We start from the raw sequence: 13,268 nt of genomic DNA, 5'->3' as shown, positions 1-13,268 counted from the left end.
GTGTGAAGAAATTCATAAAAGTTGGCATTTTTTTTCAAGAAATGCTAGCTGGAGTTTACGCGAAAATTGATAAAAACAAAGTACTAAATATGCAGTTAACAGGGATGGTATAAGCAGGCAACCTCAGACCACTGCCTGAATGCTGATGATACAACATCACGAAATTCTCGAGGATTTTCCCACAGAGGGTGCAAACCACAAGCAATATCGCGACCACATCAGAGCCTTGCGTCAGCACGTATTTAAGACACCTTACCTGGTTTTCTCTCACCTTTGATGCATCTTATTTTCACTTGAATTTCTAATAATGCTTTTTTTTTTAATTAAAAACGAAATATACATTTTTTACGCTAAAAACAGCGATTACCCAGTAAGAGCGTCATCGTGCTAAGCGTTTTATTAATAATGTATGAGCTTACTTACAATTGCTAATCTTAATATTTGAGAAAATTGACTTTTACTCGTGCCATATATCTCTTAGATTTTCTAACATAGCAATTTTGTTTCTTGGCTAAGTGCATAATACGCGAATATCTCAGTTGGTTTAACAACTCATGATTGCGAGTTTCTTACATTTATGGATAAATGAAAATCGACGCTTAAAAAAAAAAGTTACACACAGTTTTAGCAAGGAAAATAGGTGATGTCAGGTTGATGAAGTAGACAATGATTCTCTTGACAATACATTTATTGTTTGTTTTTCAAAATAAAAAGACTATTTCATTTCAAGAATTCGTTAAGTACAATGCTTGCTGGTGTCAGTTGCGTAAAAAAAAAAACACCATCATAGGAAACACTGAACGGTTGGGCGACTTATCAATGTGTATAAAAATGTATGCGTTACCCAAAAAACTTTTTTGGAAAATATAAAAAAGAAAAATGTAAATTGCAAAGATTCTTCGAATCTTAAAATTTCAAGCATTCTTCGCTAAACTAGTTTATACCCAATAAGCGAGGTATAGAGTACAGCTTATTGATTCAATCATATAGCGTCACCCAAATTTACTATAAAGAAAAATTTCTTTTGCGTGTTTCCTTAATTATCGTATATCTCGAATTTAGTTTTTTAAACCAGTTTAATATCGCGCAGAAGTGCCTAAATTAGTTAGGTAATAGTAATATCGAATCCTCCGATTCGACAGCAATGAGGTCGAGGAGTTTTACGCTCTCCGCTCTGTATATATATATATATATATAATTATATATAATCGCATACGTAGGACTTGATCTATGTACAACATTTTTTTACTTTCAGAAAGGAGCATCATACTTGCGCATCTAATAGAAAATCGTAGCAACGTTACAATATCATTTTTAGTATGTATAATTATTTATATAGTAGGTATAAATACTTCTTTCTAGGCTTACATACAAACATTATAACATCTAGACAAATTAAGTAAATACGTAAAGGCGTTTTTCTTTCGATGTGTATGTGTGTGATTTTTACGACCATCGCTTAAGGATCTAGAGCTAAGCCACAAGCTACGCGGCTCTCGTGAAATATTCGTTTTCACCTATCATAAATCGTAGAAAAAAATACGATTTTAAGGATTGGAAAATGTGTGACGCTATTTCCACGCGCATAATCGTAGCTTGTGCTTGTGCGGCAAAATATGCAAAATTTTCGAAAGGTTAACACGGATGTGGACGGACAATTTTACATTCCAAGAATCACTTACGAATCACAGGTCGCTCCGTAAAAATCACGATTTTCAGCTCTCTTATCCTATCTACAATTGCGCTGAATTATTGGTGTGCGCGCGAACTCCAGTGTCATTACAATTTTTAAGGCTGTCTCTTTAAGGCACGACATGCACGTAGAAAAAAATTTCGCAAACTTTGTTTGGAGTTAAGGCACGCGCTCGATGCAGAGTACAATCGCCGTAGATATCGCTCGAGTATCTACAATATAATCAATCGAATAATTCGTATATTTATAATGTACAAATAAGGAAGTATCGCGTGCAGTTTGATCCTTGGCAATTCCAAAAGACTACGCGTTGTTTTCGGACATCCTTTACCTCTAATCTGTGTATTGCACGACTGATGCTCGGGGCGAGCTTGCGCTATAAATTAAATAGCTTGCATCGCGCTGTGGTCAAAAGAGCGTCATCAGTATAATAATATAATTCTGGTAAAAAAGCGCGTTTTTCTCTCGAACGCGTATAAAACAATGTATCCCATTGTTCCGAGTTACGTTCAAACTACAATCGCGCACGCGGCTAACTGATTCGCAGTTATCATCAGATTGTTTTTCAAGTATACAATTCGCTCGGCCGATAGAACTCGGTCACAGACATCAGGCTTACTGGCTATAACTTTTTCGCTAAATCTAACGCTGAGGAACTCTCGAGCACCCCGTCGTGGGTCTCGCAAAACCTGAAACGTCGCAGTCAGCTTTGAGATTCTAGAGACGCTAGAGGGCGCTGCCAACTTGTAGTTACCGCATCTACACATCTCAAAGCTGCTGGACGTCCTTCGACGAGGTGTCGAGATGACAGGAACGGGTGGGGCTTCAGCTGATGAGGTCGCCGTTCTTCCGCAGCATCTCCAGGTGCAGCTCGTACTCGCGCGCCTTCAGCCGTAGCGAGGCTATGCTGCTGGTGCGTCGGTCGATGTCGGGCTGTCCGCTGCTGCCGGTAGGCGAGCCGTCGCGAGGCGAACCGGGCCCAGGTTGGGTCTGAACCGCGGGCGCTGGTGGCGCGGGCGGAGGGGGCGCCGGAACGACAGGTGGCGCTGCCGGCGCCGGTGGGCCCGGCTGGCTCAAGTGGTGGGGCGGACTGCGCACGAGTTTGGGCCGCTGGGCCGCGGAGATGTTGGCCAGAAGGTGCTGGAACGAGGCGGCCGAGCTGTATGAGAGCGGCACGCCAGGTGGCAGCAGCGGCGGCGGGGGCGGCCGGTGGTACGGATGGTGAGCGGGATAGCCGGCGGGCAGGCCCACTCCAACGTGGCCGTGACCTAGGGCCGGGTAGCGAAAGGCCTCGAAGGGTTTCCGCAGGGCGAAGCTCCCGAGGTGGGCGAACGGGTTGGGCAGCGTCGGGGCCACCACCGTCGCCGAGGTCGGGGCTCCCGCGCCCAGGTACGGGTTGTACGGGTGGCCCTGCGGGCCGACTTTCTCCTGCTTGCGCCACTTGGCTCGCCTGTTCTGGAACCACACCTGAAACACGGAAAGAATTCGCCCATTAGACGGCTGCTCGAAAATTCAGTCGCAGCCGAGCCCGATAGCTCTGTTTTATTTACAAAAAAGAAGGGGGGGGGGAGCAGGGGGAGATGAAAGAGAAAAGCGAGAGGGGGGCGTCCTCTTATTCCAGGAGTGGAGTCATTCACGGAAGGCATCCCTTGAATTCCGGGTCAGACTGGCGAACTCGCGCGGAACTTAGGATTATGTTCCTCGGAAATTGTTGACGACCCGCGGCAGTTCGGATTCCAGTTAGTGTGACGCATTCCCCTTTTTTTCAGGAAAGCTGCAAAGCGCACTGTATCATTATCTCTCGGTGGAAGAGGGTATCCGGTGCGCGCGCGATGCCACTTTTACTCTTCCTCCGCTGCTATCTCGGCTCTCTTAAAACATAACGAAGAAGTATCGGTAATAGAGCGCAGAGAGCGAAACCGTTAGCCGTGTCATTGACTGCCTCGCCATTCAAAAACAAGGTCTCTGACCTACTTCCGATGTGAGAACTCTCATTGCGAGGACGGACGGTTTAATTGCACAGCCGAGCCATTATTCGATCGCGGCGAAAATTCGAATCGAAAACGACGTTTTTTTATCTACGCATCGCAGACATCGCAGCGAATTTCGCGGTGTAGGATGACAAGAGGAGACTAGGAGGTTCGCGAGCAGCGACGGAGATTGTTGGGTCGATTCGCGAATGATGGCGTGCTCTAACTCGGCTTTGATTTAGCCAAACACGAGCCATTTCGTTTTAATATCGAGCCGGATAAAGAGAGGGGATTCGTCAGCGTCGCACGAATATACACTCGTCTGTCGTGACGAGACGCAATGAGGCGCGAGCATACGTCAACAACAATTCAACTTATCCAATCACCCGACGAGCTACGAGCGCATACTATATATATAGTACACTCCGCGGTGTGTATATATAGTCGACGTGCTTAGCCTTCTAAGCACCTGTCCGTTTCTTCTTCGACTCTGGATTTCGCCGAATCCGCAAGAGAGACGGGCCCCCTCGCGAATTTCTAGCTTTAATTAAGACGGGGAATTCGAGGCGCGCGACTTTGAAATTCGGCGCGGCTTTCGCGAGTGCAGAGTTTGATGGAAATTTTGCGTGCATCACGCGGCGAGACGATCGAACGCAATATAATTCACGCGGCTGCGCAAGAGTCGTTGAACCTCGTATCGAAGCGGAGATAAGAGATACCGATCTTTTTTTCACCTCGAATCTATCCGTTGCTGCGCAAAGGCACAGATAATCGAACGACTCCGTCTTGGCTTACAATATAGAATTTAATCCCGTTGAAGCGTCGAAATCAAAGAGGCCCGCCGACGACTGCATTATAGCTTCATCGCTATATGGACAATCGTCGATGACTCGGCACCGGTAGCTCTCATTGTTTACCGTATAATTCGTTGCCGCTCATTCTGCTCTCCAAATCTCAATCCGCCGATCTTCCCATTCTCTTTTTTTCCACTCGGCGTGCGAGCTACGACTCTCTTGCGTGATGTGCGCGCGGGAAAAATGAATTGCTTATTCTCGATATCGATTTTATGAAAAAAAAACGACCAAGCGTGATCGATTGCGCGAGAATTATTGATGAAAATTGGCCGATCAAAGCGTGGATTATTTAGGTGCTTTTTTGCGCTCTCGCGTGACTGGCGGCGATAGTCGCGCGATTTTTTTGGTCGTGTGCAGCTCTCGCATAAAATTGATTGGAATACGTGCGGTCTGATAATAAAACGGGATCTATTAGAACTATTATTGCGGATATGCATAGAGTATTGCTTTTTCCACAACCGGTGGAGAAAAAATCGATGACGATCGTGACTAATATGTTTGTATTTTATTTCAAAACTTGACTCGTGCACGACCGTTAAGACCGTTAATCGCGTATCGACTGCAGTAATTTTTTCAAAAGGCCCCGATTAAAATTTAATTATCCCTCAATTACGGCTTCTCTAATCGCGGCCCGTTCGATCCATCCGCGCGATAACAACGATTCACATAATAGAACTAACGCTTACGCCGCGATTACGTTTCACATGATTCACGCTCGTTATCGCTCTCTGTTACACTCGCATACCTATATCTTCACGTTTACACTAGATTACCCGCAGCTCTCTCGTCCCGATGCAAGGAAAACTAATTAGAAAGACACACAGACGCATCAAGAGAGAACGATTTTTCGTCGCAGTTTAAACCGATTCCATAACGATCTTTTCCCCATACACACTCGCGTCCGGTAGATTTATCTCAGGAGCGGCGGGGCCGTCGAGAGAGAAGAGGAAAAATAATTAGAGGCCGCAGTACAAATCGAATTGATAATGCGGATGGAACGCCGGCGCCCGGATAATTAATGCGGCCCGATTAAGCACAAAATGACCGGGGCCGATCCCTATATGTGTGTGTATGTACACGCGGCGAGATGATGCTCTCGAGCGTTTTGTTTCAAGCGGATGTTTAGCGCCCTGCTGGGGGCAATCCTGCTCGCCATGGGGGGTCTTACGGACTCACTTTCTGTCGTTCTTTTTTACCGCTTCGAATTTTATGTATCATATGCGCGCAGCCTCGCGAAATCGAAGATTTTTATATATACACAACGATCCCTGAGCGATAGAGTCGTCGGAATTTCAGTTCGATATACCTTTATGTATATTAAAAACCACAGGCGCGCGACCTCAGCATTCCGGGACACACCTGACGCGCGCGGCCGGGGATGATGGCTATCTAAAAATCGCCTTATAAAAGCCCGGCCGAATCAGGTGTGATGTTGATATACTCGCCGACCTTATACATATTCCCTCACTCTCCGCCTCGAGAATATATGGACGCGGGAACGGGGTAGGGCCGAAAAAGGGACGGCGAGCGCAAAAACGTACTATATACGCTAGCGCGTATCTATGCGGCATTCCTGAATTCTCTCGAAATACCGAGCAAGAAAGAGGAGGAGGAGGAGGAGGGCTGAAGAATAAAAAAAAACGAGTCCGGGAGGTCCACTCGTTTGTCGGCGCGCTGGCCGCAGGTTCCGCGAAAGCACGACACATCGCGTGCCGTATGCCGAAGGTGGAACGAACGACACGTAGAATTTTTTTACCCGCTTCGACGGAACGAAAAGCCGAGCGTATGGCTGATGCTTCTGGTGCAGCGGCAAAAAGACGAGGCATTTTTCTCTCTTCTTACTACTGCTCTATATACGAGATAATTTTCGAGTTGGAGTTCGGAATTCCGAGCAATTATAAACGAGTCAGCTGATTTTCCGAACGTGTATACATCTGAATAATCCAACAACGACGTTAAATAATTGAATTTACGACGTGTAGCGGTAAATCGCAAACGAGTCTCTCGCGTTCGGTGGCTACATTCCGAGAGACGCTCGCGCATGTCGTGTTGAACCGGCGGCGGGAAATCGGAAATTAAATTCTCAACTTTGTATAAGGCCTTGTATAAATTGCAACTCGACGCTTTCATTACCTTTCACGGAATGACACACACGTGCTCCTGCAGAGGAAATGGGTGTGCGTGTGTGTACGATCGAAGAAAAAGCCAGAGAGATGATGATCGATGTGTTTGTCGATAACGAGAGATGTATCGATGCGTATACGTTTTGCGATCGTCGAACACCTGATGCGGATATGAACGACGCGACGACATTGTAATTTCGGCGTAAGTTGTAAAGTTGCAGGATAATCTCTCTTAACGGCGCGTTCTATGGAAAAAAGCGCGAAGAGCAGCGTCGTCGTTTTACTCCGCTTCGTAAGAAACTATAAAAGGCGGCGCTTTTCAACTTTTTCGCGCGAAGAGCCTCAGCTCTTTTTCCCCTCTCTTTCTCTCTTTTTCGAAATAAGCCAACGACGCGCGCGTCAATTTCAATTTCAGCCGATTATTTATTCAGCGGCAAATTAGATTTGCCGATCGGAATAGAGAGGCGCCGTTGTCGAGGGAATTTACGGGTCTTGTCTTCTGTTATTTTTTGTTGCCGTCTCGCGGGGGTCCGAAATTCTTAATGTTACTGCTTTGTCAGCGGAATTTAGTAAAACGGCCGAGCTGTATTTCTCCGGGACGTTTATTTCATTGGCCGAGTCGCGCGCCGAGCGAAGAATCGTAAATAATATCTGGAAACGAGGAGGCGCATAATAAAGAGCGCGAAGAGAGAGAAAAAAGGCCGAAGGAAATCTTAATTTTCGGCGCTGCCATGCGCAGATGAGCTTTATTGTTATTATATGCGAGCTAGCTCTTGTGTGTATGATACCGTCGGCGGGAGTGTGACACGCGGGTCAAAAAACGGATAAAATGCGGCGCCGATTCGTTGTCAGAGGCGTTGGATAATTTACAACGTGTTCGTATGCATAGCGTTTGAATTTCTGAAAATTTACAACTGCAGTATAGCGCAAAATATCCAAAGAAAAAGAGTTTTTTCCCGCAAACTTGTACGAGCGAGTCCTAATTGAAAGAGAGAGAGAGAGAGAGAGAGAGGACCAAGCAGGTAGTAGCAAGAACGAGAGCTATATCACACTCTCGAGCGAGAGAGAGAGAGAGAGAGAGAGAGAGAGAGGGAGAGAACGGCGCACGCATGGAAAAAAGAGTAAATACCGGGAATAAATTAAACTAATTGAGCAAATTAGCCAGCTGTTCACGCAAGCACACACGGGACTATACAACACATCGAAAACACGAAACGCGTGTCGTTCCTGCCGAGCGCGCGTTATATATATATATATATATATATATATATATATATATATATATATATATATATATATATATATATATATACACACACACTTTTACTACACGGATTTCAGCTTCTTCACCACGCGATGAACTTACTTACACATATACAGAGCGACCCGTTGCCACCGGCGCCGTCGCGCGCGAGCTAAAGAATCCCATAGCGATTACGCGTGTCCGTTGTGTAACCCTATATAGCGAGAAAGAAGTCAATTTCGCACTGCGAGATGAGCCCGCGTGTATACCGCACGGCACGTTTTTTCCACGTATAGAATAACCGTTCATTATATAGTGCGTGAAAAAAGGACTTTGGGAACAAACACACACGCGCGCACACGTAATATGCAGATTCAAATTAAATGGCTCATTAGCTCGATGTTCCTCTCAGCCAATAACCGACTTTTAGGAACGCGTTTCTCTCCCGCGTCACGTCACGCTTCTCGATGCGGTGATTCACAGCCATTTCGAACACAATATATCTCTGGCGTATGTGGGCCAAGAAAGATATGCGAAATACCAACCTGTATCCTAGCCTCCGTCAGGCCGATCTTCATGGCAAGCTCCTCCCTGAAACAGAGATGAGAGAATTTTTCGTTAATAACAAAGCAAAAATATGTATGGCAAAATATTTTTGAAATTCAAATGCGCGCTGCACGTATATACCAGCACGCCGACACTGACAATTTATTTCTACGATTCTTTGATTCGTGGCTTCATTAATGGCAAATCGTAATCGTCCTGCCTCCCGGCTAAGCATCACCCCTTATTTTCTAGACAAATTGCCCGAGATCTTCGTCGAATTGTGCGCGCGGATCTCAGTGATTACTGCGTACGCAGAAGCCGTTCGCTTGAATTTATTAAAACCTCGCAAGAGCTGCTCGTGTGTGTGTATATAAGTATGCCTTTCGCGGTATACAGTCCGAAACTTCGAAAATTGCCCGGAGGGGCCATCTGCAGCGCGGATGTATTCTCGTTCTTCGATGATCCTTTGTAAATTGCACGTTTTACATAAAATCGGATATTTTTATAGTCTCGGAGTAATTACCGATTTTTCCGTCGACGCTAATGCGTAACGAGAGCGATTTATCCGAAACGGAAAGTTGCCCACGACGGGGGGAAAATCGGACTCTGTGTACGTGATTAGACGGCGAGATCGACTGTGTCGTGTACGATAATGACTGGCTTGTATACATATATAGCGATATGTAATTTGTAGCATCTCACGGCAGCCGCGGCGTATAAGTGAAACAAAAAGCGTGAGCTCCTTTCTATGTACGATATTATTATTATTATATACAGCGAGACCGGTAATCGATCGGCATACGGGATTTTCATATCTGATATGCGCGTGTTGGAAAGTTCAGGCCTCTAACAAGAGGTCAAAACAAAAACTCGAGGAGCGGCACACGTGTGGTCCACGGCGAAATATTCAATTAACCAACAGGCTGCAATTATAAAAACATTAAATAGACGAATCGAAAAAAAACACATACGTTGTATCCAGTCGTTAGGAGAGTATATACGGAAATGGAGGGACGAGAGAGAAAGAAAAGTGACGAGAGCGATTATTGATTTCTAACGACGAGTCTGTGTGTGTATGCTATACCGATTTCGTAACCGATTTTCGGAACTCATTTATCGGACACGTAACCGGCTCTCTGAAATTCCTATCCATTTCCCAGACGGTTTTCTCAAATCTTGTAACTCTGCGCGTATACTTCTTTGTCTCTCTCTCTCTCTCTCTCTCTCTCTCTCTCTCTCTCTCTCTCTCTCTCTCTCTCTCTCTCTCTCTCTCTCTCTCTCTCTGGATTTAATAAGATCACGAAATTTCGCGGTTAGACCGGCGGATCCCTAATTATCTCTCGTCCGCGCGTATACGTGTGTATACAGGCCCTCGGGGGGCTCTCCTTCTCTCGTCCCTCTCCTGAGTGTTCGCGGCCTCTCGAATACACAGTAGTAATGCGCTCGCTGGACCTTGACTCTCTCGCGTAAAAAATCTACTCTGAGAGTCTGTTCGCGCCGATCAATTGAATGGCCCAACGGTTCCTCGAAATTTATATACGATACACTTCGCGATCTCGCCTTTGTATAATGAATAGAGGATGGAAAAGATTATAAAGAGCCGTGCGATTATGATAAAAAATGCAAGACGAGTATGTGCATACGAGAGGCGCATGTGCGTACTTGCTTAAGACTGTGTGATTCACGTAAAGAGTCGTTTACGAAGAACACGCCGCTGCCGTTTCTCATTAACTCCTCGAATTATGCCGAGGCTGAGAGAGGGAGAGAGAGAGAGAGATAGAACAGCTCTCCCCCATACGTGTAATATTAACCGGGCAATTCGGTACAGGCGCATGTGTATATGAAACACATACGCGCTTTCTTGGCCATTTTCCTCTCGGCGCACATAGAGCGAATCGCTCGCTCTCTCGGATTATTACTCAATCGCGGCGGACAGAGCTTGTTTTCCGTTGGGAAACCGGACACTTTCCACGAGTTTCTGTGTATAACAGCCGAACCGCAACGGCTGATTGGATATTTCTTTTATCTCGATCCTCGTTTCGGGGTGGTTCTCGAAGAGAAAAACACTTCATATTCGCAGTAGTCGCTTTCTTTCTCACACACGAGCTATCCGGTCCTGAGAAAACGCGAAGGACTTCGCAATTCCGTAATTTCATTACGAAATCGACAGCTCACAGCGCAACTGTGTACGAATTAAATTAGAATTTTCGCATTACAATTATTATACACGCCGCGCGGCGATGATATATCCTCTAACCTCAAGGTTTCCAATCTAATAAACAATTAAGCGGCACAGCGCACGAATTTCCAGGTACGGAATATAAAAGAGCCGTAAAAATCGCATAGAATTCGTACCCAGTCAATTAAGCCACTATACTATAGCGACACAACAATGAACGCGCGGGAGTATACATGCACAGTTGGCGACTATATAACACAAACACTCGTTATGGGCATTCTTTCAGCAGTTAATTATGATTAAGTCGAGCAATCATCCGGAAAATTCGCCAAACCGTCCGCTCGCTGCTGCAGCTGTACTATACACACACACACACACACTGCAGTCGGTATAACCTCGAGAGCTAGCAGCTGACAATTGCGTACTGCAAGCAAAAGCGCGAGCTGAATTAAAGGGTGTGCGCGTAATTGCACGACAATTACATTATCTAATTAACCCCGGAGGCCGATCGTGTACGTCTACGTGAATGTGTGTTTGTGTGAGCTGGCGTAATCTTAATTATTATTGTTTTACGCGAGGCTGATGTCACTGTTTATACACACGTGCGAGCTGACTGGCGCGCGTTAATTCTATTATTTTTTCGAATTACGATTGTTGCGTTTTTTTTTTTATAATCGCGCGCGAATATAATGAGCTAATCACTCGCTGATTACACGACGGATTGTGTGTACTTTGTATTGTTAATGAAGATTGAGCGTATGAAAATCTTCCGAGGATTTTAGATACTTTCGATTTTTTTCTTTATTCTCGACGTGTATTATACGCGGCCTCGAGGCAATCACGATTATTATTGTTCTGCGATCGTGTATACGTGTGTGTGTGTGTATAAGAGCCGAGTGATTGAATGGACGTTAACGAAAGGCATAATTAATTTTTTCGCTGTAATTTCCAGCTCGAATTGAATTTACGAAATAAGCGCCTTTGACGTGAACTCTTTAATGGACGGCTGCTGCTGCTGATCTCTCGGGAAAAACACACATTATTTTCGTTTATATATCATCGAAAGTTATTAAACCCGATGATGCGTACAATTAATCGGACAGATGCGCGACAGACGTTTATTTATACGCGTAATTAATCTTTTAATATGTACAAACAGAGTATTACATAGATACAATGTTTTGCCGCACAGAACGCGAAAGTAGATGCAATAAAAATCCGACAAATTAATAGCCGCCCAATAAACCTCGATCCCCGCTCTCGAGCGCAAGAAAACGGCGAAAGATCAAAGGACCTTAGCTGGAAACGGTGTTATAACCCGCAGCGAGTTGGAATAAAATAAAAACGCGTCGGATGGGCGCGACCGATAGTAACCTTTCCACAAGCAGTAGTGGTAGTGGTAGTGGGCCGGAAGGCGAATGAAAAGCGTCAACCGCAACGGAAATGCACCGGTTCGAAGAAGCGCCGCCGCCGTAAATACGTTATACAGATAACTCGCGAAAACAGCAGATAAGCCTGCACTAATGACGCTTTATCCCCTTTACGTCAGCTCTTGATGCTCTCTTTCTCGAAAGAAGAAAGCGAAGCCGCGCCAAATTTGAATTTAACGAGAGTAGCTTATATATTCCGACTTCAAATAGCTCGCGGTAAGACGTAAATCGATTTATACACGAGAAAAGAAGTCACGAAGAAGAAGCATTTATCGAACCCCCGGCGTCGCTGAAATTCGCGAAGTTAGTTAAGTCGTGCTCTCTCCTGCGCTGCAGTAAAAACCAATAGGCAATATGTACGAAATGGTCGTAAAGGCGCCTCGGGATTGGCCGCGTCGGTAGCAGGTCTTATCTAAATTAGATCTTAAGAGCCCGTAAAGCAAATGACTACGATCTGCCCCTACACGCGAGCCTCGTCGCGGCTCGTCCTTTGCATACCAGAAATGCGAATGGAAAAAAGACGTAGTTGACGAGAGAGAGAGAGAGAGAGAGAGAGAGAGAGAGAGAGAGAGAGAGAGAGAGAGAGAGAGATGATCGGACCCGATAAGCTTCTCGGCCAAAATGAAGAGGACGCGCTGTTAACAAGGAAAAGATCAAATATCAGATGATTGCCGCTGCGAAATAAGAGGATTTTTCACACTCTCTCAGAACTGCTCCTGTAAATTTTAACGCAGAATCCTTTATACGGTATTTAGATTACTCGCTTAAAAGTAATGGCGAAGCGAAGAGTCGCCAGAGTATAGTATAAATCCTCATCGCTGAAATGGCTTCATCAGAATTTTAATTCATTGTCGCTACGTTATATACACTGCGTATGTGTCTCGAGAAAAAAAATACCACAGGAATTTCCAGCCCGAGTGAGACGTTGGGAGATTCTTTGGAACACAAGCTCTCAGCTCTCGGTGCGGATTTTTTGTTGAAGTATTCTTGTTTTTTTTTCAGCGGCGAATCATCAGAAATAAATCAACGACGCACTGAGGCTGCTACCGTCCCTCCGGAGTGGAGAGATTATCAAGATCGATTGTTCGAGATGTGCTTTATTGCGCCATCATCGCAATTATTTATACATCCGGCTACCGCCGCGCGCTGAAAAACAGCGAGTAATTGTATTGGAACAATATAAATGAACGCAGCGGCTTCGACTATTTCCATTTTTTTTTCATATCAGGT

At 45.2% G+C, this 13,268-nt stretch overlaps 1 protein-coding gene across 3 annotated transcripts in view; it reads right to left on the bottom strand.

The window, feature by feature from the left end:
• Positions 1–670: 670 nt before the first annotated feature.
• LOC100123933 (homeobox protein aristaless) overlaps positions 671–13,268 on the bottom strand; it is a 71,318-nt gene continuing 58,720 nt past the window's right edge. For all 3 annotated transcript variants that reach the window (XM_008209184.4, XM_032600254.1, XM_008209176.4), the window contains 2 exons: positions 8,429–8,474; positions 671–3,160 (listed from right to left, as the gene is read on the bottom strand). In XM_008209184.4, coding sequence (XP_008207406.1) covers positions 2,519–3,160; positions 8,429–8,474 — 688 coding nt within the window. In that variant the 3' untranslated portion in view covers positions 671–2,518. The remainder of the gene's footprint in view (positions 3,161–8,428; positions 8,475–13,268) is intronic.

This window comes from Nasonia vitripennis, chromosome 5 (assembly GCF_009193385.2).
Source record: "Nasonia vitripennis strain AsymCx chromosome 5, Nvit_psr_1.1, whole genome shotgun sequence".
Taxonomy (NCBI): domain Eukaryota; kingdom Metazoa; phylum Arthropoda; class Insecta; order Hymenoptera; family Pteromalidae; genus Nasonia; species Nasonia vitripennis.
The sequence above is the reverse complement of the archived record's forward strand: the minus strand, read 5'-3'. Positions and strand labels throughout refer to the sequence as shown.